This window comes from Balearica regulorum, chromosome 5 (assembly GCF_011004875.1).
Source record: "Balearica regulorum gibbericeps isolate bBalReg1 chromosome 5, bBalReg1.pri, whole genome shotgun sequence".
In the NCBI taxonomy this organism is placed as follows: Eukaryota; Metazoa; Chordata; class Aves; order Gruiformes; family Gruidae; genus Balearica; species Balearica regulorum.
In genome coordinates this window covers 43,201,648-43,229,622 of record NC_046188.1, presented here as the reverse complement: position 1 = coordinate 43,229,622, position 27,975 = coordinate 43,201,648, and the positions used below count along the sequence as shown (strand labels likewise).

Sequence of the window (27,975 nt, the reverse complement as noted above, 5' to 3'; positions counted from 1 at the left end):
AAAAAGATATCTGAGTGGATGAATCCCAGCCTACTTAACAGGTTTCTTGCAGTAAGTTTTCCCCTTACCTTTGGCTGGTCTTGTGTTTCTCTGGGTCCTCCCCAGTTCTACTACCTGAACTGCAGTTCTTCCAGGTGCCACTATCCACATCACAGGCGCTGACAGAAACCTTGCAAACGTGATTTCCTCCTCACCCACAAAGCCTTCTAAGAGATCACTTAGGAGATTTTCCCTCCCCTCCCTTTGGCTCCTTACTCCCATACATCCAGCCCCAAAAATGTCACTTACCAAATAAAATAATTTGGATGACAGCAAAGAGAGGGTTAAAGACATTTATATATAAAAGTCATATTTACAGACCATTGCCTAAGCATGAAACTCTGCAAATGACAGAAGTCACAATTTCTGTAACCTAAGTGTACAAAGTGCATGTCTTTCCCCTTTCTTCTCTCTGTAGCAGAAGATGGGGGGGGAGGATCTCTTTTTCTTTATACCTTTCCACCCTCAAGACAGTGGGAAGTAAGGTCTGGGCAGACTGAAGGAGACAAAACCTGTTGATTACTGGGTTATCCACCAGGCAGACTCTATGAATAGTCATTAAGAAAGTAAGGGCAGGAAAAGTGATTCTTGTTTACTTGGTCAGGCTGCCCAGTGGATTCCCTTGGGAAATGGAATCTAGGGTCAATGCCCCAGGGTGATGACCGGGAAGGAAAGTTATTCATCTATTCAATAAATTAACTCACAGACCTAATTCAAACACTTCAGGTACCCCAGACACATTTGAGTCAGTTTCTATTCCCAGTCCCATTGCTTTGGGTTCAAACACGGGCTCCAAAACTGAATCTGATTATCCCAGTCAGAGTAGGAGACAACTCCTGTTAGTTGCATAAACTCACAAATAGCCTCACGCTATCTGTGCCAGGCAGGGATGAAAGGTTTCGGACAGCAAATGAGAACTTTGCCAAGAGCAGCCCATTGCATGAGACTAGCTACTTGACCTAATCCCTCTTGAAAACAGCCAAAGAGAGGCTCTTCTGCAGTACTACCCTCCCTTGTCCTCTTAAGGTGGGAAGGCAAGCAGAGGTGCTCTGCCAACACAGTGTTGAAATGACACGTAACAGGACCAGGACAAGGAGTGTACGGTTAAGAGCAAGGAGAGCTACACGATTGTCCTGCTAGACTACAAAGCACCAGTGTGAATGCAAATGGCAAGGAGGAGCAGTGTGCAGAGTATGAGGTACAGGTATATGAGTATACTGTCAGGTGTAGCTCCCTTATTATTTGGGCCAGCAAGCTTCTGGGAGACTGCTTTACTCATACCAAGGCATGATCTTATTCTTTGAAGAATTCCTCCCTCTCTCAGATTCCCTCCCACCCAGATATCAAACCCCTCTGAAGCTGCCTGTTCCAGGCAACAGCACTATGGCTCACCTTGCAGCAGAGAGATTCTTCTGAAGGGCAAGTTTTAAGTGCCTTTCAAGTGTACAGTTTGTATCTCTTTGTTCCTGTGCTACAGTTGTCCTTCATTTCGCTTCCACCCCACATGAGTACCACCCTGATTTACTCGGAAAGTATTTACATTCCCATCAGTCTAGCCTAATGAAAGAAATGCTGAGTTTTTCCTGTTCTCTTGCAGGATGGGTACTCTATTTTTGACATTGTAGCAGCTTCCTTCTCAGCTCCTACTATAATTTGGATTAATCACCGCACCTCACCGCCTAGTACTAGTGATGAGAAAGGATATTCACTACTTCTGAGACGCGCAGATGCTGCTCCCTAAATCAATGCATCAAGTCACACACACTGAGCCGTTGTCAGAAAAGAAGGATACACCTGGGAGTGAGCAAGTTGATAGAAGGCTCTTGCCCACTTAAATGTGGGCAGATTTTGGGCGTGGCTGAGGAGAGACATATGTGGCTCTTTGGAGACCAGAAAGCCAAATATTCCCAAGCACAAGTAATGCAGCGCCCTTTTGTGGCAGCTATTGGAATTACACATTTATACGAGACCCCAGATTTTCTGTCGCAGATGACAAGTTCCAGTCCCTCTGTGGCAGCAGTCCCTACTCCTCTGGTCACCTCTTCAGCACTCTCACTCTTCACTTGCAAGGTGCCTGTGGCTGGCTGTAGGAGAAAGCAAAAGACAGAATTTGCCTTGAGCTCCTCCTCATACTGAAAAGTTGGCAAAACATGCAACCAGCTCCTTCCCTCCTGGGATCTGGAGCATTTCAGGCAGATGACTGGACCTGCTTGCTCCCCTCCTCTAGCCCGTACCCTCACCACATCTGCAAATCTGCCTGCAAACCCACTCTGTGGAAGGAGCAGCAGCCTCACTAGAGCAAACCCATCAACGACTGCGTTCTGATTGTTGTAGCAACAGGGTACTGCTCTCTGCTGGACAACGGAGTTAACAGCTTGTCAAACAAAAGCAAAACAACCAGAGGGCAGACCACTGCCAAACTACAGGGCTATGGAATTACAGTCAGGAGCCATCTCCCTCCACAAGCAAGTCCATTTTGTTCATTAAAATGCAGGGAGCAAATCAGATTGAGCCTTGCGAGGTGCCAGAACAAGGAAGTTTAGGCCAGATCACACTAGGGGCTACTCACAATCATAAACTCTTGCCAGGGATCTCTGGAGCGGGGAGGCCTGTCACTTTGGCTCGTTTGTACAGTTCTTCGGTGCACAGCTCTTCCGCTCCCTCGTGTTTGCGCTTTGGAGAAGCCTGGTCTGCTTGCGACAGCCTCATCACTGTAGAGGAAGAAGAGTCATTGCAACGGTCTCCCTTGCCTTTAGATCACCCTAGCCTAACCTGCCACGGAGCTGGGAGAAAGGAGAATGCAGTGCCCACACACACAGAGATGTTACGAAAGCCTCCTTGACAACTTTTGAAAAGATTTCATTAAAACCAGAATACTTAAGTCCCCCAGAACAAACACAAAAGTATCCTCCTTTGATGGAGGACAGCTTAATTATACCTGATTAGCTCTACAGGGATCTACACCTCTCCCTTAAGTGGCTGCGTATGATCCCATACACGGAATGAAAGATTCACTCTAATGAACTCCTTTTCTTCAGCCCTTTTAGAAATGACGGCTCACTGGAGACTTCTGAAGAAAGCCTAAAGGAAGGTGAATGTGATCTATGTTTTCCTAGCTACACACCCTCTTCTTATTAGAGGTGCCTGTAGCCTTTAAGTCAACATGAAACTATCTTGGAAGCACACAAATAGCTCCAACTGACCTGTACTGGTGCTGCAGCCCTGCCCTGAAGCTGAGTCTGTGACTGGGCCACTGAGATCTTCCACACATGAAGGGACTGATGCCAGCAAACCTAGGGAAAGGCAAGAGGATCAAAGTTAAAAAAAAACCCAACACCTGAGGTGGGAGAAGCTTTTCACATGGAAACACCTTAGTGATCACCAACCAGCATGTCCGTATCCCAGAGCAGGATGAGTTCAGAGCTGCGCTCACCCAGTGCTGGCCACAGACAGACACCGTGATCTAGTAGCATACGATGCTCTGCCTATGTTTTTTCCAAAGTGAAGAATGGATAATTGGTGGCACAGGGATGGCGCCATGTCATCACCAGCTCTCAAAACTAATCAAAGCCCTCTCTTACTCTCCAAGAGCTCTGTGGAGCTCTCCCTGGAAACCTACTGAGCAGATTTGGCAGGGACTGCTTCCTCTTGGAAGGACTGGCCAGAGACACCAGTGCTATCTATTTTAAATCATCACCCCCTCCTCCTACCATTCCATCTCCTATTAATGACACAGCCTTTTGCAATTGTGGGTACTTACAGAGCCCCCTATAGCGTGACAGCTGCTGGTAGATCTGCTTCATGCGTTCAATGTTCAGTCGGCTGGTCTCCGCGTGGTTCACCATGGGTTTGGGGTAGTCCACCCCAATGATGCACTTGGCTGCCTTCTGTACAGACTCTGGGGCATTCCATGGTTCATAGATATATCGTGAGGGGAAACCCTTTAGTTTGGGCAGATATCTCCTGCAATACAAGTAAAAAGATGCACAAACACCACTTAAAGTGCAGCACTGCAGCGTTCACAATGCACAGAAAACGCCATGCACCTGAATGACTCAGGCCCATAGAACAAGCAAGAAAGAAGCTCCAGTCACATCACTCACTTAACATAGTCACCACTGGGGTCTGTGCGACGTCCAAAGCCCACGGGGCAGTAACAGTGGAAGAACTGCTGGAAGAACGCACTGCACGAAAGCCACATCCAGCTGCCTGCATTTACACTGAAATCTGCATCCAGCAACAGTTCGTCAAATACCTGCAGCAATTGGAGGAAAAGGCAGTGAGAGCTTCCCCAGGCAGGACTTTGTGGCAGAAGGACCCAAGATGCTATTTCAAATGGCAGGCACTGAGCTGTGAGAGCAGCTCCTAGGAAACAGACCAGCAGCAAAGAGGCGATCTGCTGGCTGAAGCCAGCTGGCTGGTCAATACATCTCACTTCCTGGTGCTTTCACATAGAGAGACACTGTCTGCTCACACTGATAAAGTGCTGTCTTATCTCTCATGCAGCTACACACTAAACAACTACCTAGTGTTGCAGCAAGCCTTGGGTATTGATCTAACCTGGGAGGCATAACAAGTGCAAAGCACCAACCCTGGGAAGCAGGCAGATGCTGCGCAGAAGAACAAGCACCAAAGCAAGAAGGAAGAACCCCTCTGAAGGTCCCAGAGCACACTGAAGCGCGGAGAGGTTTCAGCAGTAACTCGCTCACATCCATGCACAGGCACTGTGCTTTTAGCACCGACTTTCAGCTGTGCTCTGCTTTGTGACAAGACACCCTTGCCTCCACTTTTTGCGTAGGGTAGTATGTACACTGGACAGGTTCAAGCTCTCTGTTCCTTCAGATGGCCCAAAAGGAGGGTCTTTTACCTCTTTCCTCGAGAGACTCTAGACTCAGATTTCACAGTCATGGAGCGTTCCCTGACCGGCATGGAGATGGATTACACAATGAGGAGAAAGGTCCAGTTATAAAGTGATATTGAACTTGCAAAGAAAATGGATGGACTGAGAGAACTTTTTTTTTTAAAGAAAAAAAAAAAAAAAGCCCCCAAAACTTCAGTTCATATTTACCAGTGGGTCCCACTAACATTTAAGTTACGGTTACTGGAGGCTCTTGATACTGTCAGAGCCTCATGACAGAAGGCAGAATGAAGTCACACTGTTGGCAGGCCAAGAGCCTGCTAAACAAATCCTCTCTTCCAGGCAACTTTTACATGCGAAGCAAAAGCCATACCTGTGTGCCCATCCTTGCAGCGAGTGCCAGGGAGACTTTGTTTTCCTTATGGCCTCCTGCAAGCCTCTGGACATGCCAGACTCACCCTGACTCCCGACTCCCAGCTGATCCAGAGGTCGCCCCTGGTCAGGAAGCAGGCCACCGCATGCCTGGCCAGATGGTGGATCCAACCTTCCTGCCTCAGTTGGGTCATGATTGCATCGATCCAAGGGAAGCCTGTCTTGCCCTCTGCCCACTTGGCCAAAGCTTCAGGGTTCCTGTCCCAGGGGATCTGGATGCAGATGGGGTTCCCCTCCATGCGATCAAACTTTGGGTTGTTTGTGGCTGCTGTGTAGAAAAACTCCCGCCACAGAAGCTGTCCGTACAGAGAGAGGGGGGGCGTGCTGTTCCGCTTCACCTGTGGAGAAGGGAACAAGGGTATTCACAAGCAGGGCAGGACTGGCTTCACTAAGCTGAACTGTAGGCCACCCATGTGTTTACACACAATTCCCAAGTCAGTTACTGACAAGGCCCACAAAGGAGCTCAGTTCCAGATCATCCTTTACCAGAAACCCCACACGGTAAAGTTAGAGTGCTGCTTTTAGCTCAGTATACTGACAAGAGACTTGAACGACCCACAACTAACAGCAAAAAAGCTCTACACAGCTCATGACACACAAGTCCACGCTGAAGAACAGGGTATCAGCAGATTTAAGGTCTGCTTGACTATATACAGGAGAATCACCTTTGCTCACCCAAGAGCCTCTTCTGCAGTAGCAACAAGCTTAGCCCAACAGCCAAAGGTAATGGTAACTTTTGCAGCTGTTCTGGCACACTGTCTGGAAACCAGCATCGTGCTATGCTCAAAACTAGCCCGCTCTCCAGATGAACCTTTTGTCTTACCTTCTTATACAGCTCCCAGAGACGATAGTAAAACAAGCGGCAGGACAAGCAGCCAAAACGCAGGTAGGGACTGAGTCCTGTAGGGCTGGCCAGCAATGAATTGGCGTTCATCCTTGGTCTTTCGTAATTTGCAACCCATGCCTAGACATATTCAGGAGAAATGAGCCAAAACCCTTCCAACTTTGAGGGACACTACTAAGGACAGACCTCTGTGCAGGTGGCGAAGCTACTCAGGTCTGTCAGCAGTCTTCTGTTCACTTCCAACCACCGTTGGGAGAGATCTCAAGCGAGCAATCCCAACCCTCACACTTCATTCAAGAAATGCAAAACCTTTACTCCAGGATTTAAACTACTTAGTCATTTTGGACAAGAAAAGGACTAAATTTGCTTTGCAGGCAGGAGCTAATAACCCCAAGAACTATGAGGGACATAGGCTAACGTCACTGTTTATATCCAGGTATGTCTTATCTCATTTCAGACACCGAACAAGAAAATTTGGGGAAATTCAGACCTTTTTGTGGAGTGTTACATTGACAGTTTATTCCCCCTTCAGCACAAGAATTTATGCTTTGATCCTTACATCTGCTACCAGGCCATCCAGCATTAAAAGGATACAAACTGTTTAAAATTGAGTCATGTGTCTGCAGCTGGGTCACCTTGCATTACTTTGAAATTATTTGCCTTGTGGACTGTACTAAAGAACACATGCCCCCTAGAAGAAATTTGGGTGTTTCAGTACGGGGCTAAAGGAATGCCAGCCAGTCAGACAACATATTAACAGGCCGATGTACAAGGGGAAGGTATTCTTTTACAAGCTATATACCTCAGATAAAGACAAAGGAGATGGTGTGCAGTGTGTAGGCAGGGACTGAGCAACTTCTAGGGGAGTTTTCAAGTTTGCACTCCTCTAAAGGAAATGGGAGGGGTAAACCCCAAAGAATCCTACGTTCTTCAAAACAGCAGCATAATTAATACACAGCTCTACTACTTTGGGTTTGAGGAAGCCCAGGAGCTACCTGCTCCACGCACAACCCAAGATCACAGGAGTACAATAGCAAACACGCCTGCCAGAGATGAATACTGCGACCATCGCTAGGAAGAGCAGGGAAACAGGGCAATGGCCAACGCTCAACATTTTTCGTTTGGTGGCACAGCCTGCAGGAATCGCCACTTAAATAACAAGGATTACCTTTCTTTCCAAGTGTTTATCCAGCCGTGCCAAAGCTTCCGTCTCACCTCCTTGCCAAACTGCAGGGGCAAGACCATCCGTAGGAAAGCCTGAGGGAAAGAACTTTGTAAGATTTGAAGCCACACCTCGACAAAGGGTATAGATGGGATTAAGCATTAATAACAGCAAGACACTACGTACCGCAGTTGCCTAACGTGACTTACTTGCTGCTCTAGTCCTTCTACAGCGGGCAAATCATGGAACATGGGGAGAGCCTCATGATTCTGCACTACAAGGGCCTCTCCCTGCAATGCTTCAGGCAGCTGTCTGGGGACTTTTCCCATTGCTCATAACCCAGCACACTCTTTTTTGTGTCAGCACTACCCACAGGGCTCCACTCCAAAGGCCAGAGCAGAAGAAACGTCCGCTCCACTGCTCTGCCTTACAAAATACCTTGCCATGGACACTGGCAGCTCACTAGACAGCCTGGCTGCTCCTGGTGGGGCTCCTATTCTGCTGAAAGCTGGTGCTGGGGAAGGCACTGGATCAGTGATGAAGAACTGATGCAAAATGGAAAGTAATAAGGCAGTTACCCTATGCTGCTCTAGGCTGAGAGAGGAGACTCCCCTGGCAGCAAGCAGAGTAGTGTAAGGTTGCAGGCAGTCTTGTATTAGGCCAGACAATAAAGGAAGCAGATCTACCCGGGGCTGCAACCCTTAGAATACTCCTGTTGTGAAGTCCCCCACTTTTACATGACTGCTGAAGCTGCACCTTAAGGTACAAGATGATACTCCTATAAAGCTGGTATGGAGCCTCTAGTTACGCACACGCAGACAGTATTCTGCATTAATCCTTTCTTCCCTTGCATTTAGATTCACTTCCCTGATGTAGGCATTGCATTCCTCATGCCTCAGCTCTCTAGTTACCCTCCTTCTCCAAGAAAAACACAGGACCACAAGGCATAGCAAGATGAGCAAAAGAAACTTCTGTAATATCTTGTGTCTTGCTGAGCTCCCAAACTGGTGAATGAAATGATCTGAGCCTGGTACACAGTTAGTTTACCTCTTCAGGTCTGTTACACAATGTGTTGGAGATGGCAGTAGGAGGAAAGCAGCTGGCGAGGACATGAGACACTGATACAGTCGTTACATGCTCAGTATAGCAGAGAACATAAGGACAGACGCAAAACGTTTCAGAGCAATGCTAAAGGGGACGCTGTGTGTCAACAGTAGTGCAAGGGACAGCGATCTGTTTCCACGCGGTCCAGCACCCACCAAAAACATCAGGCTGCTTCTATGGCTAGAGGCAACCCAGGTCAGATGAGAACACTGGAGTTGTCCTGGGCACATGCCAGCCATCAGAAACAGTTTCACTATATCCCATTTCAGCTGGCAGTTAACCCTTGCCTTTACTCTCGACACATACCCAGCTCTTCCAGGGATGGGACCCCATACACATCGTCGTGGTTCTCCTGGATGTCCACTTTACACGTCTCCATCTGCTGGCTTATTACAGTGCTCACTGGCTTCTTTGGGAGTTCCATGCGGCTAATGATGGCCTGGAAGCGCTTGTAGGTGAGGGGTGGCTTGTGGCCGTTCAGCTCAATTATTCTGGAGACAAAATAAGCAAGGTGAAACGATACAGCCTTGCTACCACAGAAGACACAAGGAAATGACAGCCAAACTGCATCCCACTATCTCTGCTCACAACAGCCTTTCACTTTGGATACAGAAATCCTTATAGACCTAACTTCCACTTGGTGCATCCCTCAAAGGGATATTAAAAACAAACAAGCAAAACCTCCAAATACACCAGAAAACAGAACTCCACACCCAAATTCACCTCCATAGGAAAAAAAACCCCAAAACAGCTCCAGCTGAATGAGGCTTAGCATCACATCTCTCTCCCAAAGCCCCTCATCAGACCCCTGTATGAAGTAGCAATCTGATTACTGCCTGTCTCCCCGAGATGGCAAATCCCAGACCTGCATCTGTTCCCCCGACACCTTGTGATATCCTAACCTGATTCTGGCCTTACTTCCTCCCCATCTGACACAAAAAGTCCCAGCCTGTTAGCGACCCCTCCTCCACCCATCCCAGATGAGACAAATCCCAGTTTGCGTCATTTCTCTCCCCCCCCCCCGATTAGAGAAATCACTGTCCTCCCCCACACCATAAGGTCACAAGCAGCCCTGTCTCATGCTATTCACCTGTGTCAGATCAGGCTATGGAAAAGAGAGCCACAGTTCCTCATTCCTCTACTACACTAAGCATCCACAGCCTGCTAGGACCACGCAGTCTTATTTTTCCTGGGACAGAAAGCTTTGAGAAGTCCCCTGGGCAAGGAAAGCTTCCCCAGGGTGAAAGATGCCTTATTTTAACGCCCTCTCCAGCAGGGAGAGGAAGGAGTTAACAACAAAGCAGACAGCACAGGGATCGCCGGCATTACATAAAGTTGAGGCAGCCAACCCCACAGCTCACACAGGAGCTGCAGCAGAGCAGCCTTCCCCACCCATTACAGTCAACAGCTTATGCAAGGGGCCGGGCTTAAAGCCGAGCGTTTCGGCAGACGCCATGTGCCTTCCCTTCCCCCCGAAGCCGCACGTGTAGCGAGGAGGAGCGACACGCCGGCCCCCGGGCCTTCCCCGGCCCTGAGCCCTTCCTCACGTGTGCTCCACGGCGACCCAGCGTCCCGCGCTGCTCAGCGGCGGCAACGGGGGATCCGGCCCGGCGCGGCGCCGCGCCGCCCGCTGCGGCCGCCTCCACCGAGACCAGGCGCGGAGCAGGAGCCCGGGCCTCCTACACGCTGCCAGCCGAGGGAAGGGGAGCCCTGAGAACAGGCGGCACAGTCGCACAGATAAAAAATGAAGCCTCCTGCGGTTTCCTCCCGGTTTTGTGCTTCTAAGTTGTAAACAGTGGGCGAAAAAGACACTAATGAACGGAACAGGGGAAGGAGGGCGGTCAGGATGTGCAGAAAGTGCAAAACACCGTACGTTTTTAGTGTGAGGCTATAAACATCATCACAGCGTGGGCACACCGCGCTCTGCCACCCCTTCAAGCAGGTGTATTGAGGGGAGCCTTACAGGCAACATACTCTGTCCTGTACCTTCATACCAGAGAGCATCTCCTCTGCTCCTCCTCACGCACTTTTCAGCCGGCTGTCACTACGTAGCACCCCAGAGATAGTAAGAGATTATCAACTCTGATGGATACTACCCACCACAATCTTCTCTGTGGCTTGCTCTGAGCACAGGGGCCCCCAAACAAGACCCTGAGTTCGCAGAGATCCCCAGAAAATCAGCTCTGCGGCTGGAAGAGAAGTGAGGCATTTCCAGTGACAGCACTGGCGAGGCTCCCTTGTTTCCAGAGGAGTTCAGAGCTCAGAAGTGAAAACGTGACAACGCAGCACCCTGTTTGCCCTGAGGTGCCTCGGATGGGGGCGGGGAAGCCACTTCTTGAACAATGCTTCTTTTTTTCAGTCCTCTTCCACAGTTCTGCCAAGGCTGCAGCTCAGTCCGAGATCCATGCTACTACATACCACGTCCCACATCCACAGCTAAAGCTTTTGGGAACAGACAGCTACTTGGAGCAAATCGCTGTGACTTGCAGGTGTCTGTATTTGACATCCTCAAGAATGTGAATACGAGTGAAGTTACCTAGTACAGCTCCTAAATTCCTAAACAGACAGTTACTGGATCTGGGACACAAGTCTTTAAGAGGTAGCACTAGGACAAGTTGCACATTTCACAGCACCTGACACTGGCATTATGCAACAAAATTTGAACCTTTCACAATATTGCCATGAAAAGAAGTATCAAATATTTGGTATTGTACAATATTGGATATTATACAATACATACTGGGTACTGTAGGTATTGTTCAGCTTTCTGTGCAAAGATTTGTACAGGAAGCCCCCCTAAAAGCAGGAGTCCTTTCCTTCCTCCTACTGTCCTTCTAACCCAGGCAGTACAATCTCACAGGACTTTCCCCAATGACAGAAAAAGGGAGGACCCTCCTCAGGATTTAATGCTCCCCCATTTCATCCGTCCCCCCCCAACACAACTCACAGACTACATGTGGCAGTTATTTTTCTAGTTTGCTTGAAGTGGAACAGAGAAGAGCAGAATCACTGTATTCGTCATACAAAACCTAACCTTTCTGGTGTTAGTGAGTGCACACAAAAACAGCTGTGCTACAAGACTAGCAATATACTGCCTAGCACGATCTGACAGTAGTACCTTGATGCCAGAAGTTATGAGGGTCTTTTTTACTGTCAGTCACACTTTACCTTAAGAAAGCAGGCAACCAAAACCTGACCAAACATAATTCTGGCACCACTAGGATTATAAGGTATCCTACAGTCAGTCACCTGTGACAGCAGCGTCTGCAGACTTCAAATGCACACCCTCACAGGGGTCAGCTTCTGACTCACATCTCCACAGCAGTGCTCCAGCAGGATGGCTACCGGGCTAGGGAAAGCTGCTCACCTCAAAAACCTGGCACCTCAGCTTGCTTGCAAATGACAGGGCCTGGTTCTGGCAAAGGACTAAGTGTGCCCCCCCCCCCAGCTTCCTCGCACGAGGAAGAGCTGGCTGCCAGCATTCAGCAAGCAGGCTGCTCAACAACTCACCCCACTACCAATTCACACGGACTATTTAGTTAGCCTCGCCGGCTTATGCAATTGCTCTGATTTAAATCCTCGCTCCAGAGGTCGTGTATGGCTATGTGTACATAAGACAAGGGGTATTTCTATAGATTCAAAGAGGAGATGGAGAGATAACCAACAGATATGCCACACAACAGACACTGGACAAAGGACAAACAATTCAACTTCTGCAGAGTCACACACATGAGCAGATGAAAGATGGAAAAGTGACTTACTTGATGACAGGCTAAGTGTCAGCACAATGGGAAAACACCGGACACCAGAGCACCATGCAAGACAGATGAGGATAACAAGATATGGCAGGCAGAAGTTTGACTTAACCTTCTTACATAGAAATAAATCACTTTTTTGGCGTAATGTAATTATGAACTGCAGAACCACCAAGGTATGCACACTTCCCCAGCACACTTCCCCCATTAAAATGCATTTCAATAGCAGCATGTACTATCATTTCAGCATTAGACTAGAATATTTGAGGAAAAGCTGCTCCTAATGCATGCTACAAACATACAAGCTCACAGTATTCTTTTCTGACCTAAACCACCCCCCCTGAATAACCCAGGCCTGCCTGGGATTACGGAAACCACAGTGCTGACCGTCAGCAAGCAGACTGCAGAGGATTTAGATCCTAAGGAGGAGAAAACAGGCAGATCCAGAGAAGGGACAAAACAACCTGTCAGCTGGAAGTTGTCAGACAGAATAATTGTCAAGTAAAGGCTTTGAGTAGTCTAAGCTGATATGCAAGCGATTATCTTTTCTGACTTCTACAATCCGAACATCACTAATCTTGACTAGGAATTCCTAGATTTTCTTAGGAGTATTTTCCAGCACTGATGCTGATTTTCTATAGCCCTCTCCTTGTTGTGGAGGAGAGGAGGGGAAAGATGCTCTGATAATCACACAGCTATTGCTGGCAATGCCAACAAGGAGCATATTGTAATCTTCCTACTGGGTAAAACTGGTCAAATTCACAAGCTAACTGAACAGGCTCTTTGTAAACGTTTAAAAGGAGCTGCTGGTGGTGGTACCAGGAATACACTGCAGGGAACAAGAGAAGGACTGCTGGAATCATTTATGTAGAAGTGAAAGATTAGCCTATATTGTTTAAAACCAGGCCTGACAATCTCGTCGGAAACTTGATTAAAGAAAGATGAGAAATAGGACACTACCACGAGGTTACTAATTATGCAGGAAAAACAGTAGGCTGAGCAGAGGGACAAGACATACCATGAGTTAAAAGACTGGTTAACATGACTGGAGAGCAATATACTCTGAGAGAGGCTTCCAGGAGAAATACAATATTAAAACTGTATTACCACCTGCTGAGAAATCTCAGACATGCCAAGAACCAGGAAATGTCAGAGTAACTGGAGACTTCAACTGCCTCCACACAGACTGGGTAGCTGTCACACCCCGGGTAGCTGTCACACCCCGCTGCTTGCCAAAAACCAATTTTCTAGTTGCCATAAATGACTGCTACATGGAACAATTAATCACAAACCCACAAGGAAAGGCAATTCATGATTTAGTCTTAGACAGTGCTAAGGGATAGCTGAAAACATTAGTTATCACTTGCCTGCTCTAACCGTGACTTTGGTATGCATCAATGTAACATCCTTCCAGGTGCAACAATACCATGATAGCTTTTATTTCAAGAAGAGAACTGCATAAATATAAGGAAACATGCTAAGCAAAAAGAAAAAGCTGAGATGTAAAACACCAACAGGCAACACTGAGATGATCTGAAGATGGCGTTGGGGAAAAATTCAACAAATGCACACAACCCATCAAAAAAGATTTCAGAAAGATCACAGAAGGAGTCTAAACAATTAAAGAATAGCATCATCAAAAATAATAGAAGGGAAAATCCTTCAGAAAAATGAAGGTCAAATAAAGATAGAAAAAATTCAAACTGGAAGGTTAAATTAAAAGCCACAAAAGCAGCCTCCTTGCACCTCCCTACCCAAATGAAAGTTTGAGAAACCTTTTTAAAAAAAAGCATAATTAGTGTAAAAAAAAAATTAAAAATCCCTTTACAGACACTGCAGGATATTTATAGGGCCAAGAGGTGATCAAGTAATAAAAAAAGCAGAGACTGTAACACCACAGCAAAAACCCATGCATTTGTTTTTGCACATGTATTCACTATGGAGGTATTCGGGGAGGTTGCCACTCTGAATTCCTTTAAGGAAATATATCAGAGGATGCCACAGACTTGGAGGTCTGGAAGAAACGCCACAAAATAAAGCTATGCTTGAACAGCAACAGCATGCCAGGACTAGCAAGGATTCACCCAGGAGTTGTAAAGGACATCAAGAAATACCCAAACTAATAGCTGCTGCAGGTAACACTTGCCTTAAAACTGTATGAATACTATAAAGAAAATAAAACAGGCAAATACGACTGCAGATTTAAAAAGCATTTCAAGGGCATCAGAGGGATGAGAGAATAGAGTCTGAAATGTGCATTAGGCAGATGGGTAGAAAATACTAATGCAATCAGTGAATGCATGGGTATATGCAATATGCTGGAGGGTTAATTTGGCCTTGGTTAAGGGAAGTTGTGCCTCAAAATCTGTTAGTGACATTTGAGCCTGGGGCGAGGGAGATTCAGTTGGTGTACTCTACCTGGATTTTTCAGAAGCCATCCAACTACATCACTCGCTGAAAATTTTTAAAGAAACCAAGATAAATTGAGATAAAGGAAAAGGTCCCTGCAGGCAGAAAATTCTTTGAGATACAGTACAGAGTAGGAATCCATTTTTCCAACAGAGGGAGAAATCCTACACAGAGCTGAGCTAGGGCTTGTGCTGCGCAACATTATTCATAAAATATCTGGGAAGGGACAAAAAAAGAGCATGATGATAAAGTTTACTGACGCAAGAAGCTATCTGGGATAGCTAAAAATGAAAGGCAATTAAAAAACTTCCCCATACAGCACATGATCAGGTGACAAAAAATATCAGATGAAATGCAGTATTGGTCATATTGTTTCTCCATATGCATGGCTATGCAATCTTAAACTTACTTAGATAGTAGCAGCCTCTCAAATAGCTATGACCATTCTGGAAGGAAGCCCCGAGACATCAGATCAGTGTTTAGCAGCACTCAGAAAAAGCAAAAAGAATGCCAGCAACTATTAGAAGACAGGAAACATTATAGCACTATACACATCCACGTCAGTCCTACATTTTGAACACTAGCTAGTTTTCACCACTGCTGTCCATCTCTAGAAACACCCAGAAGTATAAAGAAAGGTGACAAAACTTAGAAGATATATGGAACAGATTCCACCTGAAAACTCAAGTAAACTAGGACTCTCCACCTTGGAAAAGACAAAGATGACATGAGGAAGGATGTGAGGGGCATTGACATTGAAGGGGTGAGGATATAATAAGCATTGATGGGCTCTGCTAATGCAAAAATTAGAAAGCACTGTCTGCTTATGAAACAGGTTCAAGAAGAATCCCCCTCACTCCAAAGACAAACATTTTCATACAGCATGTGCTAAACTGTAAAGCTTCTTCCCATAGGAAATTATGGATGCTAAAGATTTACAGGAGGAAATCTACATTCAGTACTAGCACAAGTCATACATTCCATTGGGAGTTGGAACTAGATGATCTTTAAGGTTTGTTCCAACCCAAACCATTCTATGACTCTAAAAAAAAAAAAAAGGGCAAAAAAAAGCAAGCCACCTGTAAGAATAGTATTGAAACATAGTTGAAGTCAAGCATACTTAAGAGTTTTAGCTGAAAGACTGTCTCCACTGTTTAAGGAGATCATATATATATATGGAGATTACATATATAAGTATATAAAACTCAACATAAAGGCAAGACTCCCCCACAGCAAACACACAATAAAAACAAGACATTCAGGTTTTAGAATAAGGTAAGTTTGCCCCAATCTACCTTGTTCTACTTCTTCCAGCTGTCCTGGCACATCCATCAGTTAAAAGCCCTGCCTTCATAACCTGTTTGAGACAACAGCTCAACTGTCTTTATTACAATGAAGCAAAAAAAGCAGTCCACACAGTGAGGACATGCTCAAGGAGAGCAATCAATAGGACACCTTTCTGTACATTCACGTCACTGTCAGCACTTTGACGTGCTCTAATCAAAAGTGCGAGTGCGCAGAGTAATCCTGTTGACACCTTCTAGGCTCACACAGGATCACAGTGATCAACATATAGCAATCAACGTAACAGAGGAGACTGAAGCCTTCCCAGACGTGACAATCCCAGCCTAGCCCAGGCAGCACCTCTGCCCTTGCTCTCCCCGTACCTGTCCAGGTCATAGAGGGTGTGGGAGTTCTCTATCACCACCTCCACACCAGCCTCCTTGGCCAGTTTGATGATAGCTGCGTCTCTCTCCTTACCAAACGGCTCTGAGTCGTATTCAAAGGTGAGACGAGTGACTCCCCATTCCTGCAAGAAAAACAATACATACAGCTGTCAAACAGAAGAGCCTTTCTAACCCAGCACAATTACGAATGAGGATGTCAGAATTCCTGGCCAGTGTTAAGTCCTGGAAACTTAAAGAGTGTTCCTGTGAGGAATGGCAGTCTGGAGTCATGATAACCAAAGAATCAACAATTTTATCAGCTCTAGCAAACAGTGCATCTACTATGCAAATTCCTAAATGTTAGGTTTAAAACACGCAAGAGGAGGTTTCAGTTCTTATCTACTAATGTTCTTAGGTTACAGCTCAGTCCCCAAGCCTAACACCACCTTCTTTTGTTGCACATGCTGTCCAAAAGTAACCCTACCATCCTGTTCCAGCATTTGCAGAGAAAACATTTCAGAGAACTCTTTCAATATGACTGCCATTCAAAACCCCCATATTTTTATGTGGAGACTATCATTAAGTAAAAACAACGCACTCTAATTTTTTTTTCCAATGTCTCTTTAAAACCATCACATAGTAGAGGACCAATGTCAAACCCAAACAGCAAAAAAACAGGGTAGTGAGAAATGCAGGACAAAGGATGGCAACTGAGTGAACGTTTCTGGTCAGCACACCAGAGTATGATACTGCAGTTCAGATTTAAATTAAAGTTCTGCCTTTGGGGAGTTATTTTACCCTAGTCAAGCCAAGCACCCATTCTGTATCTTCACACCTTTAATAGATCCCTCACAGATTACATGGAATAGGCCTTATGAAATAGCATTCAGCCTCCTCCAGGCTTTTCTAGAGCACAGTTTGCTCTCAAAGACTATGGCCTAGTTTTCCTCAGAAAATGAATCCTATGAGAAGAGGTTTAATGGTTTCCACAGCGACCCTCCCGAGACATCCATCAAGCAGAGCAGCAGCCCACAGATTTGTTTAGCAAACACTTTAGTCAAACACAGCCAGAAATCTATAGAGACACTTAAAACCCGCCTCACACAACTAAGATGTGAACCACATTCTCCAAGTGAGACAGCCTAAGTCACCTCTGTGTATACAGGACAGGATTTTTTCCACTTTGGAACCAGAAACAAAGCACAAAGAACACATGTGATTAGTTCACTAAAACCCATTAAAAAATAATGCCAAAGATGGGGAAGGGAAATTAGAAGCAGAAAACAATTGTACAAGCCCCGTTCTCTTCTAAACTTTCAGATTAAATCCTAAAATTAATATTAGGAAGGACAGACAATTCAAACAGATATATAGCATTGAATATACATCTCAGAGAGGTCCTCCACTCCATTTTCAAAATAAGAACATGACAGCATCCATAACTCAGAGTAAGGGTCAAACAGACAAGTTCCAGGACCTGCCCTGCTCCTATGTGATTTAACAGCTTCCTTTTAAACTTTTCCTTTTTTTAATAAGGCAGGCTGTATCAACTGAAAGGCTTGGAAAAGATGGCTTTGGTCTTGAATAAACATACATTACTGCCTTGAAAGAAAGAAAAAAACCCCCAACAAACCAACAATAAAACATTTAAGGCTAACAGAGATTTTAAGTAAGACTACAAAACTTAAAATTCAGATATTTCCTACAGTTTTGAGAAGCCCATCACTCTATGTGCTACAGTAGCACACAGGAAGCAGAGAACAGAAAACAGAACCAACCAGAAAACAGTAAACTGTATGACAATAAATTGCTGCCAACATACAAAAGAAAAGTCGTGACTGACTTGTCTCTTAGTATCTAGCCTATAGCCAAGAAAAACTGTAGGGGAAAAAAACCCCACACCAAAGGGATTGTGAGCAAGCTTCAATGGACAAAGAGGTAAAGTTACGGATGTTTGTTCAGAGGAAGTAAGACAAAAAACCTCTGCAAAGGTTAACGCAAAGCTAACAAGTACACTTCTCCTCACGATATCCATGCATAATAGTGCCTTTCCAGTGACTGTTATCGACAAGATAGCTCAGCTACTGGCAGCAAGAGCAGAAATTATATTAGGTCTAAGTGTTGCATTACCACATGTGACATAACTCTCCTCTCCTCTCCACAACAGCTGACAGCAAAGCATGAGTTGCTGCTAATTCAGTGTTCAGTGCAGCAGCTCTGGAGAGGTCTGAATTCCCATGAAAGCCATATATTTACCAAATAATAGCATAAACCACCCCCTCACATTCTTTTGAGCTCTGTTACAGCAGATCTAAGATATTCATCAATTCACCTGCCCAGGCAAAACAGACTGCAGCAAAAAAGCAAAAATCTGGCTGATTCCACAACCATCTCTCCAAACCTCAAACTCTGCCAACTACTTTTTGTTTGTTGACCAAAGCAAGTGTTTTTCTCCAACACAGATTTAATTATCCTGTGAATAACTTGAACTAAAGTGAGGAGAGCATGGACTACTACTAGCCACAACTTATTTGCAGATCAAAAGACAAAAATAACCCAGACTCTGAAAAGGCTAAAAGCAGCACATAGTTTGTGTCATGTGTTAACATGCAGAAGCCAAAATAAATATCAGTGCCCCTTCTGACCTGCATAGTCTGATTCCCCTCCCCAGTACTGCTCTCCTCCAGAAAATACACATCAGAACCACTTACAGCAAGAAGATACAGATTCAAGTTTACCTCTCCTTCTCAGCAGCTGGTCTATTGCAGGCTTTGGGGACACTAGTTCTATCATACGCAAGGTACAGTTCACATGATAAACCCAACTCATAAGACTATTGTGAACTATGTTTTTTTCCTTTAGCTTTGCCACTCAAGCAAAGACACTGCCAAAAAGCTTCAAAGGCAACGGGAAATACAATCTTAGAGCAGGACAGAGAAGAATGATACTGCTTGAGGAACCTTGATATTCAAGGAGATGCTCTTGCTAGCCCTGTCGCAGCCACAGCACTGACATATCACTTTAGAAATGTATTCCACTAATCCATTATCAGCCACTAAGGTCACTGCATATTTCACCATCGTAAATGGTACATCAGCAGGAAGCTTGGACCCAAGCTGTATTCTGCTGCTGAGCTGACTGAGATGCAGCCTTGAACAGAAGAAAAGGAAGGTCAGCTAACATAAAAGCTTCTGAATTTTGAAATTTTAAGACAAAGCCCTATTTGCAATTCACATACAGATCAATATGCTTTTTCAGTTGTCTGTAAAGGTGTATGGACATAGTTTGCCCAAGTAAAAGCGGCAGGAAGAAAACGGCCAGTAGGGAAGAAGCTTTCAACACAGAGGAGTCAGTGTGTTACAGCGCAACCCTATGAGACCCAACTCACAGAAACAAAGGCAAAGACCACCATCCAAAAAGAGAAGCTCAAGCATCCTGGTACTACGTTACACCCTACTACTAAATTTCTTTGCAAGTTTGACTTCAAGAGCATATCTGGCTTCCAAGCTGGCCCTTATGGATAAAGTTAGTTAAAGAGAAGAGTTACAGTGAAGAACTAGTTATAGTTTAAGAGAAGCTGAGGGGATCTCTAACAACTAGCAAGTCATTAGTGAGTGAAAACACGGATAGCACTGGGATATCAGTTTTTCTTCACTATGTTCCAGAAAATTACTTTGTTCTCTTACTTTAAAGAGCCTTGGGAAGACATCTGTTGGCTGCCCTCGTACAACAAACAATCGAGAGTTGAGTTTCCTTAAACTGTTGTCCAGATCTTCCAAGGACTGGAGCAGAAATCTGTAGAGAAAAAGCAACAGTGGTTAGTGTTAGTCTAGTTATGGCTAAAAGACAACAAGGAGAACTCCAGCATGGAGTTTGCATGGAACTCCAGCAAACCTGCATCACCAAATCAAACTGAAAGTCAGGACAAGAAACAAAACCCAAGAATTCATATTGATCCCTGGTCTGTCTACCAACTGCTCCAGCCAGCTCCCAGCCAGTCATATGCATGTTCTGCTTGTCCAGATGCAAGAGGTTTCCAGGATTTTCTTCTTCCTGCAACACCCTTCCCATGTTCTGTCTCAGACCTGGCAGCACCCCTCCCGCCAGCTACTCTCTCCACATTACAACATGGAGAAAAGCATAAACCATGTAATTCCCAACAGTGTATTCTTTCATGGGTTCTAGGGCAAGAGGGGTTTTGCATATGAAGTAGAAAGATGTCGATACACTACTCCAAGGAAAGTAATGAATTACTACAAGAACTGTGCAAGTCTTACAGTTTTGGCTACAAAGGGGCGATGTCACAGCAGAGAAATGTGCACTCCTAGCTCATCAGTAGCAACAGACTGAGCAGCAAGACCTCCCAAGGCAACAATTATCTGTAGCTGGAATAGTTGCAAACAGAACTGCAATTTATCTTCCACCACGAAGACACGAAGATGAGAGCATGCCAAGATGTTAATCTATTCCTTCATACCCCAAAACTGTAAAAAAGCATTTAAGTGCTTTTTGCATTTAATGGTGTGACTGATCCCCCACTACGCTATAAAACAGGAAATGTATCATCTTTGCTTTCACAGCCACAAGTCACCTCATCTACAATGTAACTTGACTTTGTTTTGCTTAACTCTGCAAAAGACACCAGCTTTAAAACTTTAATCTCTGCGACAGCACGTGGCACTGCTGGCAAACTTGCAACCCTTTGTAAGGGAGCCTGCCTACCTCTCCCTCATTCCCCTACATGCCCACTCTGCAGCGTGATCTGAAAGACATGAGTATCTGCACCAGCTCCCTTAAGGCCACACACAGCTAATAGGAAAGCTAAGCTACAATTGCTCTGGAAACTGGGTACTTCCTCCCTCCTCAACTGCACTGCCCGAAACGCGAACTGGAAGCTTTGAGATAGATCAAGCTCCCTCTGCACTTCCTGAGGGAGAAAGGGACTCGGGGTTCATGGAAAGAAGGGCACAGTATCACAGTACAGAAGACCCAAAAGCAGATCTGGGCAGCCAAAAGAAACCACTCCCCTACCCCTAGCCCCCTTTCCATCTATTAAATAGGAATATCAACTTTCCAATGCGTTCTAAAAATTAAACAAGGGTTTGTCCTATATGGCTCACACATGCTGTGCAGTTAAATAATAAGGGATTTTCAACCTGATACATTTCTGGGAGCTAGGTAAACACAAACATTTGCTTTTGGAACACAGAACTCTAAATAAAAGCAACTGCATAAAAAAAAGCAAAACAAAGCCAAGGATCCCAATGGGAACCAATGAAACTCCAGTAAATAAAAGTAATTTGCCAATACATTTTTGCCTGACAGCGAATGGTGCTAATTTCTGACATCTGCAGTAGGTACACACCTCCAAGAAAACACGATTTTTTAAAACTTCACCTGCTGATATATTTCATGACTACAACATAAAACCACTATCTGCTTTCCTCCCTCCGCAATGTTGATGGAAATAAACAAGGATTAAATGGATCAGGAATTAATCTTTTGGGGGCACTGCTTTGGTTCTTCCAAATGGGGACAGTTAGCAACAACTGCAGCACGTGAAAGGCATTTATCTGCTGTTGTCTGTAGGAAGTCTGGTCTATGGCAAGATCACTTCAAGCTCCTAGGATATTAAGCAGTAACAGAATTCACAGTTTTCTGTAATTTGAACATCTACATTGTGGTCATTTCTGCACATTTACAACGCTTAAGCCATCCTCTGTGGTGGGTTCTAGAAATGCTTAGACATTGCCCACACTATCCCATCCCTCTAAGATGAAGCTAAGGTGCACAGCAGAGGCAATCAGTTACAACTACAGTCTCCCTAAGGCACAGCCACGTGACATTTCAAAGAGCACCTAAAAGGATTTTTAGCCAGGTGGCTATCCTGTCCAGAATCCCCTCGATGGGGTACTGCAGGGGGAGATTTGCTTTGTTTGTATGCAGGGGAGTCTTGCAGAGGAGAATCCCTACCTGGGTTTGATTTCCAAATGTTTAGGCAGCCAAGACCTGACACAACAGCATTATGTAATGTTACTGGGTACAGGTACATAAGGCCTTGCTCTCTGCCCAGACATGACTCACTCTCTATACATTTTCCCATTTGCAGAGAGAGCCCAAACACCTTCATCTCCACCCTCCTAGCAGCAGCCAAAGCATATTTCCCTAAAAATTTGGGGGGGGGGGAAGGCAGGCGTGCGCACATGCCTACGCGCACTCGGCAGCCGAAGGGCAGGGGGAAGGCGTGGTGCGGCCACGCAGCTCTGAGGGCTCTCTACGCGCTTGCCTCTGAATTCAGGAAAAAAGCGTTTCCTAAAGCGAAACCTCCATCGGTTGCTGCTCTCGTACATTGGCGCAGCTTGTAAGGAGAAAGTCTAATGACATTACATAAAGTTGAAGGCACCCTCCCACACAATCAGGCAATACCGCTCCGAAAACCGTGGCGAGGCCAATCGCGGAAGGCACCCTCTCTCCTGCACGGAGAGGACCGGAGGGAGCAATACGGGCACCGGGCCGGACAAGGCAGCGTGTGCTGCTCCCGCTGCTGTGGCGGCCTGACCGGCACGGCCCAGCCTCGACACCTAAAGCCCTCCAACTACCGCGGCAACCCTCCCCACCTCCGGTCCCGCCGCGTCCCGAAGTCTGCCCGGTTCCCGTTAGGCCCACCCGCGGCCTGAGAGCCCGGCGCCTCCTCAACCCACTCACCGCCAGCGGTTGATCCCCACAGCAGAAGAAGCAGCGAACCAAGGGTCCAGGATATAGATGCAACGAAGAGAAGTGGCGTCTCGCAGCGCTTCCTGCAAAGCCGGGTTGTCGTGCAGACGCAAACCGCGGCGGAACCAATGCACCGAACGGCAAAGAGCCGGAGCCGGGACCGGAGCGGCCGCCGCCATCACCGCCGCTAACTGCTACCGCTGCCCCCGCGCGCCGCCCGGTATGGTCCCGCCCCGCCGCGCTGATTGGCTGTCGCCGCGGGCGCGGCGACAGCCAATCAGCGCGGCGGGGCGGGACCATACCGGGCGGTGGAGCTCTAAAGACGCTCTGCCGCCCCCTAGCGGCCCCTCCCCGGAGTGAGGTGCGGGGGGGGGGGGGGGTCGCCGGTGTCCCCGTCCCGCCCCCCCCATCCATGGCGATACGGGCTGCAAGCGCCGCTCCCACCCTTCATCAGACCCAGAGAGCGACCCCCGACTTTATTCAGCAGGTTTAGGCCGTTACAAGTCAGTACGTACAACATTAAAAATATCAGTTCCCCTAAAAAAAAAAAAAAATAAAATTATATAACTCAAGGACCCCAAATGGCACCCTGCACCAAAAAGAAGGTACCTGTGGTCATGAAACCTGGAGCAGGAGCCCCCCTAAATTAGATAGGAACATATTTTGGGCAGAAATGAAGCGTCCTTCTGTAGGAGTGGGCAGACACCACACATGGGGCATGGTACATCACACCGGATCCACGGGGCAGGGTAGGAAACAGTCACATCAACTGCCCAGCATCCCTCTTCAAATACACTCTTTAAATATCAAGGGGCTAGGGGTTTAGAAAGGTGGTGTGACATCACAGCTGACTATAGGATGTTGCTGTTGATGCCTGGGATCAGAAGTCACAGCCGTAGAGCAAACTCAGGTGGCACTTACATGAGACCAGGTGGAGGGGCAGAGATTTCTACAGAACTAAGCATTCAGCAGCAAGTTTCAAAAGTAAAGGGATTGACACAGCAGAGCAAAACTAGGATTTTTGGGGGGGGTGAAGGATTCACTGAGCTGGCCATGGTAGGGGGAAGGGGTTGTGTTTAAAAGGAACAAGCCAAAAGACAAACTGCAAATGCCAGAGGAGATCCAAAAGGTAAAGAGGACAAGTGGTGTGAACCCCATGAACTGGGATCTCCACCCTTCAGGAGCAAGTGCTCCAGAGTAACTTTTCCTCTCCCACCTGTTGCTGAAAGAGGCAGAGGCCAAGCTCACTCCTCCCCAAGAAAGGCCACTTGAGAAAGCATGCTTCCCCTCATGGGGGGAATGAGGGAAGTTGCAGAGGAATGAGACATTTCATTCCCAATTCTTAGCATAATTTTCTGAACTAAGAAACAAGGTGGAGAGAAATACAGAAGACCTCAGCAGGATGTGATACTGACTCTTTGGAAGGGAGATTTGGAGGCACTGCTGCTGCTCAGGCTTGTACAGAAACAGAAGGGAGAGAATTTCACCATCCTTTGCATTGAATGGGGCAACAGGAAGAACAGCTGTTGCCAATCCTTTTACAGCAGAACACTTTCCTGGTGTCTATCCCCAACAGCCTGGCTACCTGCCTCTTCCCTAAGCAGAGATTCAAGATTTTTAACTTCAGACTGCATTCATTTAGTTAATTCTAGATCCCTAACTACACAAAGGTCCCATCCCGGTCTTTGTCCGCTATGCACCCACCCCCCAGAGATGCAAATTGCCCAGATTAGGTCAATAGCAACATCCATTTTAAAAAACAGTCACAAAAAACCTTGATTGCTTTCTACAACACATGCTCTCCCCAACTCCAATACAGGATCCCATGGATAAAACATGATCCAGTCAGGTTTTTGGCTCTGGTTCCTCACACAGTTCCCCATATACTTTGCAGGTCAGTTTTTTTCCTGCTCCCTGCTGCTCTTCTCCCCAGGAGGAAAAGAGCACCGAAGGTTAACCCCCCAGGCACAGAAACAGAGGTACAGGAGCTGCCTACACACCAGTCTCATTTCTTTCACTGCTTTTGACATTAGGATCCTCTTGTACCTTTCTCATCTCCAGCCCTTTCACCCATGTGTAGGCAAAGGAACCCCCCAGAACCATCAAGTTACTTGTCCACCATAAGAAGCTCTTTGTCTCCTCAAAGTAGATAACAGCCAGCACTGTTTGGGCACAGGCCTTGGCTGTCCCAGACACGTTGTGGGTGAGCGGGCTAGTGAACTTAATCTGAAGTCCAGCCACATACCCAATGGCAAAGCCAAACACTCCCCCCAAGGTCATCATGCCCCAAAAACTGGGGCTCCCCAGCTTGTCGAACTGGTAGAGGGTGTGGAACTCGCCCATCAGTATCATGAGGGGGAAGAACAGGACGCAAGCATTGACGTTGTTGTAGAAAGTCAGGCGCCAGATGCTACCATCCACCACAGGCAGCACTTTCTTGGTGTAGATGGCATTGAGCGAGACACACAGACTTGCTAAGATCCCAAAGAATATACCTGTCCATGACAGAGTGCCCTCTGCTCCTTCCTGGTCAACACCCAGCCAGAAACCACCTGCAACCAAACAAATCAGACATTATCTGAACAACTGCTGAAGGACTCAAAACATACTGTCAGCAATTCATCATCTACCTTATGCTGAACAACCACAACCACAAGTGGAGACAGGCTTAAGGGCTTCCCCTTTCTATTAAGTGAACCCACAAAGCATCATGGCTAGTGTCCTGGGAAGATTTATTTTGGGAGTGCAAGTAGTTTACTGTGGTATCATTCAGTCTCAGAGGAGTGATTCCCAAACTGAGCAGGCAGCATGAGTTTAGAAACTATTATTCCAAAAAGCCATGAAGTTAAAGCTACTCTTTGTATATAGGTCATTTTCAGAAGGAGATCATCTGATTTTTTTTTAATTGAAAAGGCAGCCAACTGACACACAGGTAGTAAGAAATATTCCTCAATGTTTAAAAAAAAAACAACCAAAAAGCCTCACAGGCTTTGCTGCACTATTAACAGGAAGGGAAAGATAGGTCAGAAAAGAAGATGGAAAGATAGTAAACACATGGATGCAATATTAAGAAGCTTGATAAAAAAAATAATCACAAGGCAGAAACTGAGTGCAGTATATTCAACATGTTGAACTTCTTTGATGGGTAATGCAAAGGCAGCCAAAACCACCTCCAGAACAGGAGCTACAGGCTTTGCATCTCCAGGGCAGAGGGGAAGATCTCTCCCCATCCAGCTCATAAGCAAACCAAAATGGTAGATGAGCTACTGAAGGAGCACTGCACTGCCTCTCCGTTAGCTGCTTCATGTTGGAGGCTATCTGGGAAGTTGCCTGCAGAGCAGCTATCGTGCTTTAAATTAAGCCCAAATACAAACGGGTTCAACACACAGGCAAGAAGGGCTTTATGGTCAGGCTACAGAGGATGCTCGGCTATGCTGCTACAGGCACACAGGCAATACTCCCATAACAAAAGAAGATGGTGCCAGGGGGACAGAGTCTTAGAGAAACCCTGTAAGGCTGGCAGACCCCACAGTCCTGGGCAATATCTGAACACAAGACTAGCTGAAGGCAACTGCTTGCATCAATTGGGTGGAAAAAACAGTAATTCTGTTCCTGTTCACCTCTTCTATGGAGAGAAGATTCTCTTGTCTCATTTTCATCCAAATCCATCCACTTGTCTAAGCACCAAAGTGAACCCATGTCCACCTGGAACCAGACTGAAGTCAACATTTCACCATCCTTGGCATCTAAATGGCCCTCCAGTGGGAGGCAGCTTCTGGCATTACCGATGCCTTTGGAATGAAAGACTTGTAAACAATTCCCGTTAAGCCAGTCAATGCCCTGCCCTATGTCCTAACCACACAGCCAGACCTTCTGGTGGTGTTTTACACTTGGCTTCATCAGCTAACCCTTCATCACATGCATTCAGCCTGTCTGAATTGGCTGGTTCCATTGTATGGTCCCAATGGTGCTGACATAAATACTTATTGTTACCAAAGTTAATAATCAACAAGCATGTGAGAAGAGGGAGGAAGGCACCTGCTGTTTTATGGCCTTTGTGGGGGGGGGGGGGGGGAAGGTAAGGCAAGTTAAACTTCATTAGAGAGCAAGCAAATTTTAGTGCTCAAAGGAAAAAGACAGCCGTGGTCAAGTAAGAGCAATTTGCCTTCTTAACAAGTTACCTACATGCTCCAGACAGGCAAAGCGGGTTGCCCAAGGCAGAGCAAGGCACAAGCCCTGAGCTACCTCACCAGGGAGCCACCATGCATGTAAGGGTGGCTTCCTGAGGGGAAGACACCCCATCTCCAGCTCTCTGAGTTAACGGGGCTGGCTGTGGGGTGGGTGCAGCCCTCTCCCTCTCCCCCTCACCTATGATGACTCCACAGGCCAGGAGGGCGTAGAGGGAGGTGGTCTGCTTGAGGAGCAGGTAGGAGAGCAGCACATTGAAGACGGTGGTGAGGGAGCGCCCCACATTGTAGAAGGCCACACCGACATACTTGAGGCAGAGGTTGTTGGAGGTGACCATGCCAATGAAGACGATGGAGAGGGGCAGGACGCTGCGGGACACCTTGAGGTCAAGGCGGAGGGTGGGCAGGCTGGAGCAGGGGGGCCCACAGGCCGCCCCCAGGCTGAGGCCCAGGCAGAGGGCAGCCGTCAGGGCACACTGGAAGAAGGTGACGAAGAGGGGGGCATCGAGGCGCAGCGAGGGGCTGTCCAGCAGGTACTTGTTGAGGAAGACCATGGCGATGGAGGTGAACCAGTAGAGGCAGACCACCACGGCGATGCGCAGGGCCCGTAGCAGGAAGGGCGCCCGCCGGCCCCCGCTGCCCTCCGCCGCCAGCAGCGGGTCGGCGGCCCCGCCGCCCAGCGCCATCCGCAGGATCCCCGTCCGCGTCAGCTGCGCCCTGGTCATGGCGGGCGCGGGCTGTCAGCCGACGGCCCTCAGCCCCCGCCCGGCCCCTCTCCTCCTCCTCCTCCTCCTCCCCCCGCCG

The 27,975-nt window shown here is 46.8% G+C and overlaps 2 protein-coding genes across 4 annotated transcripts; both read right to left on the bottom strand.

Annotated features, from left to right (window-relative positions):
- Positions 1 to 318: 318 nt before the first annotated feature.
- On the bottom strand, positions 319 to 27,407 carry CRY2 (cryptochrome circadian regulator 2). 3 transcript variants are annotated; one of them, XM_075754496.1, is made up of 13 exons: positions 27,353 to 27,407; positions 25,480 to 25,536; positions 19,957 to 20,065; positions 16,271 to 16,413; positions 8,746 to 8,930; positions 7,342 to 7,430; positions 6,153 to 6,293; positions 5,356 to 5,667; positions 4,143 to 4,294; positions 3,800 to 4,002; positions 3,243 to 3,332; positions 2,609 to 2,750; positions 319 to 2,123 (listed from the first exon to the last, which is right to left on the bottom strand). In XM_075754496.1, the coding sequence occupies exons 2-12, from the start codon at positions 25,485 to 25,487 to the stop codon at positions 2,611 to 2,613; spliced, it is 1,572 nt and encodes a 523-aa protein (XP_075610611.1). In that variant the 5' UTR covers positions 25,488 to 25,536; positions 27,353 to 27,407; the 3' UTR covers positions 319 to 2,123; positions 2,609 to 2,610. The 3 variants fall into 3 exon arrangements, 2 of the variants coding, with proteins under 2 accessions (XP_075610611.1, XP_075610610.1); XM_075754495.1 differs by lacking the exons at positions 25,480 to 25,536; positions 27,353 to 27,407 and adding an exon at positions 22,976 to 23,214; XR_012835713.1 differs by lacking the exons at positions 319 to 2,123; positions 25,480 to 25,536; positions 27,353 to 27,407 and adding exons at positions 2,978 to 3,120; positions 22,976 to 23,214 and having other exon boundaries at positions 2,614 to 2,750.
- Positions 24,716 to 27,975, bottom strand: SLC35C1 (solute carrier family 35 member C1). The gene is made up of 2 exons (XM_010306573.2): positions 27,353 to 27,975; positions 24,716 to 25,536 (listed from the first exon to the last, which is right to left on the bottom strand). Exons 1-2 carry the CDS (start codon positions 27,894 to 27,896, stop codon positions 24,977 to 24,979), a joined length of 1,104 nt encoding a protein of 367 aa, XP_010304875.2. The 5' UTR covers positions 27,897 to 27,975; the 3' UTR covers positions 24,716 to 24,976.

Bases quoted from the DNA above. Each gene is read 5' to 3' on its own strand.
- CRY2 (XM_075754495.1), bottom strand. From the start codon at position 23,163: ATGGCGGCGGCCGCTCCGGTCCCGGCTCCGGCTCTTTGCCGTTCGGTG. The intron at 8,931-16,270 runs GTACGGGGAGAG...TTTTGTCTCCAG, and splicing joins ACCCTCTATGACCTGGACAG to AATAATTGAGCTGAACGGCC. The intron at 3,333-3,799 runs GTAAGTACCCAC...GCCTTTCCCTAG, and splicing joins GTCACGCTATAGGGGGCTCT to GTTTGCTGGCATCAGTCCCT.
- SLC35C1 (XM_010306573.2), bottom strand. From the start codon at position 27,896: ATGACCAGGGCGCAGCTGACGCGGACGGGGATCCTGCGGATGGCGCTG. The intron at 25,537-27,352 runs GTGAGGGGGAGA...GTTTGGTTGCAG, and splicing joins GGCCTGTGGAGTCATCATAG to GTGGTTTCTGGCTGGGTGTT.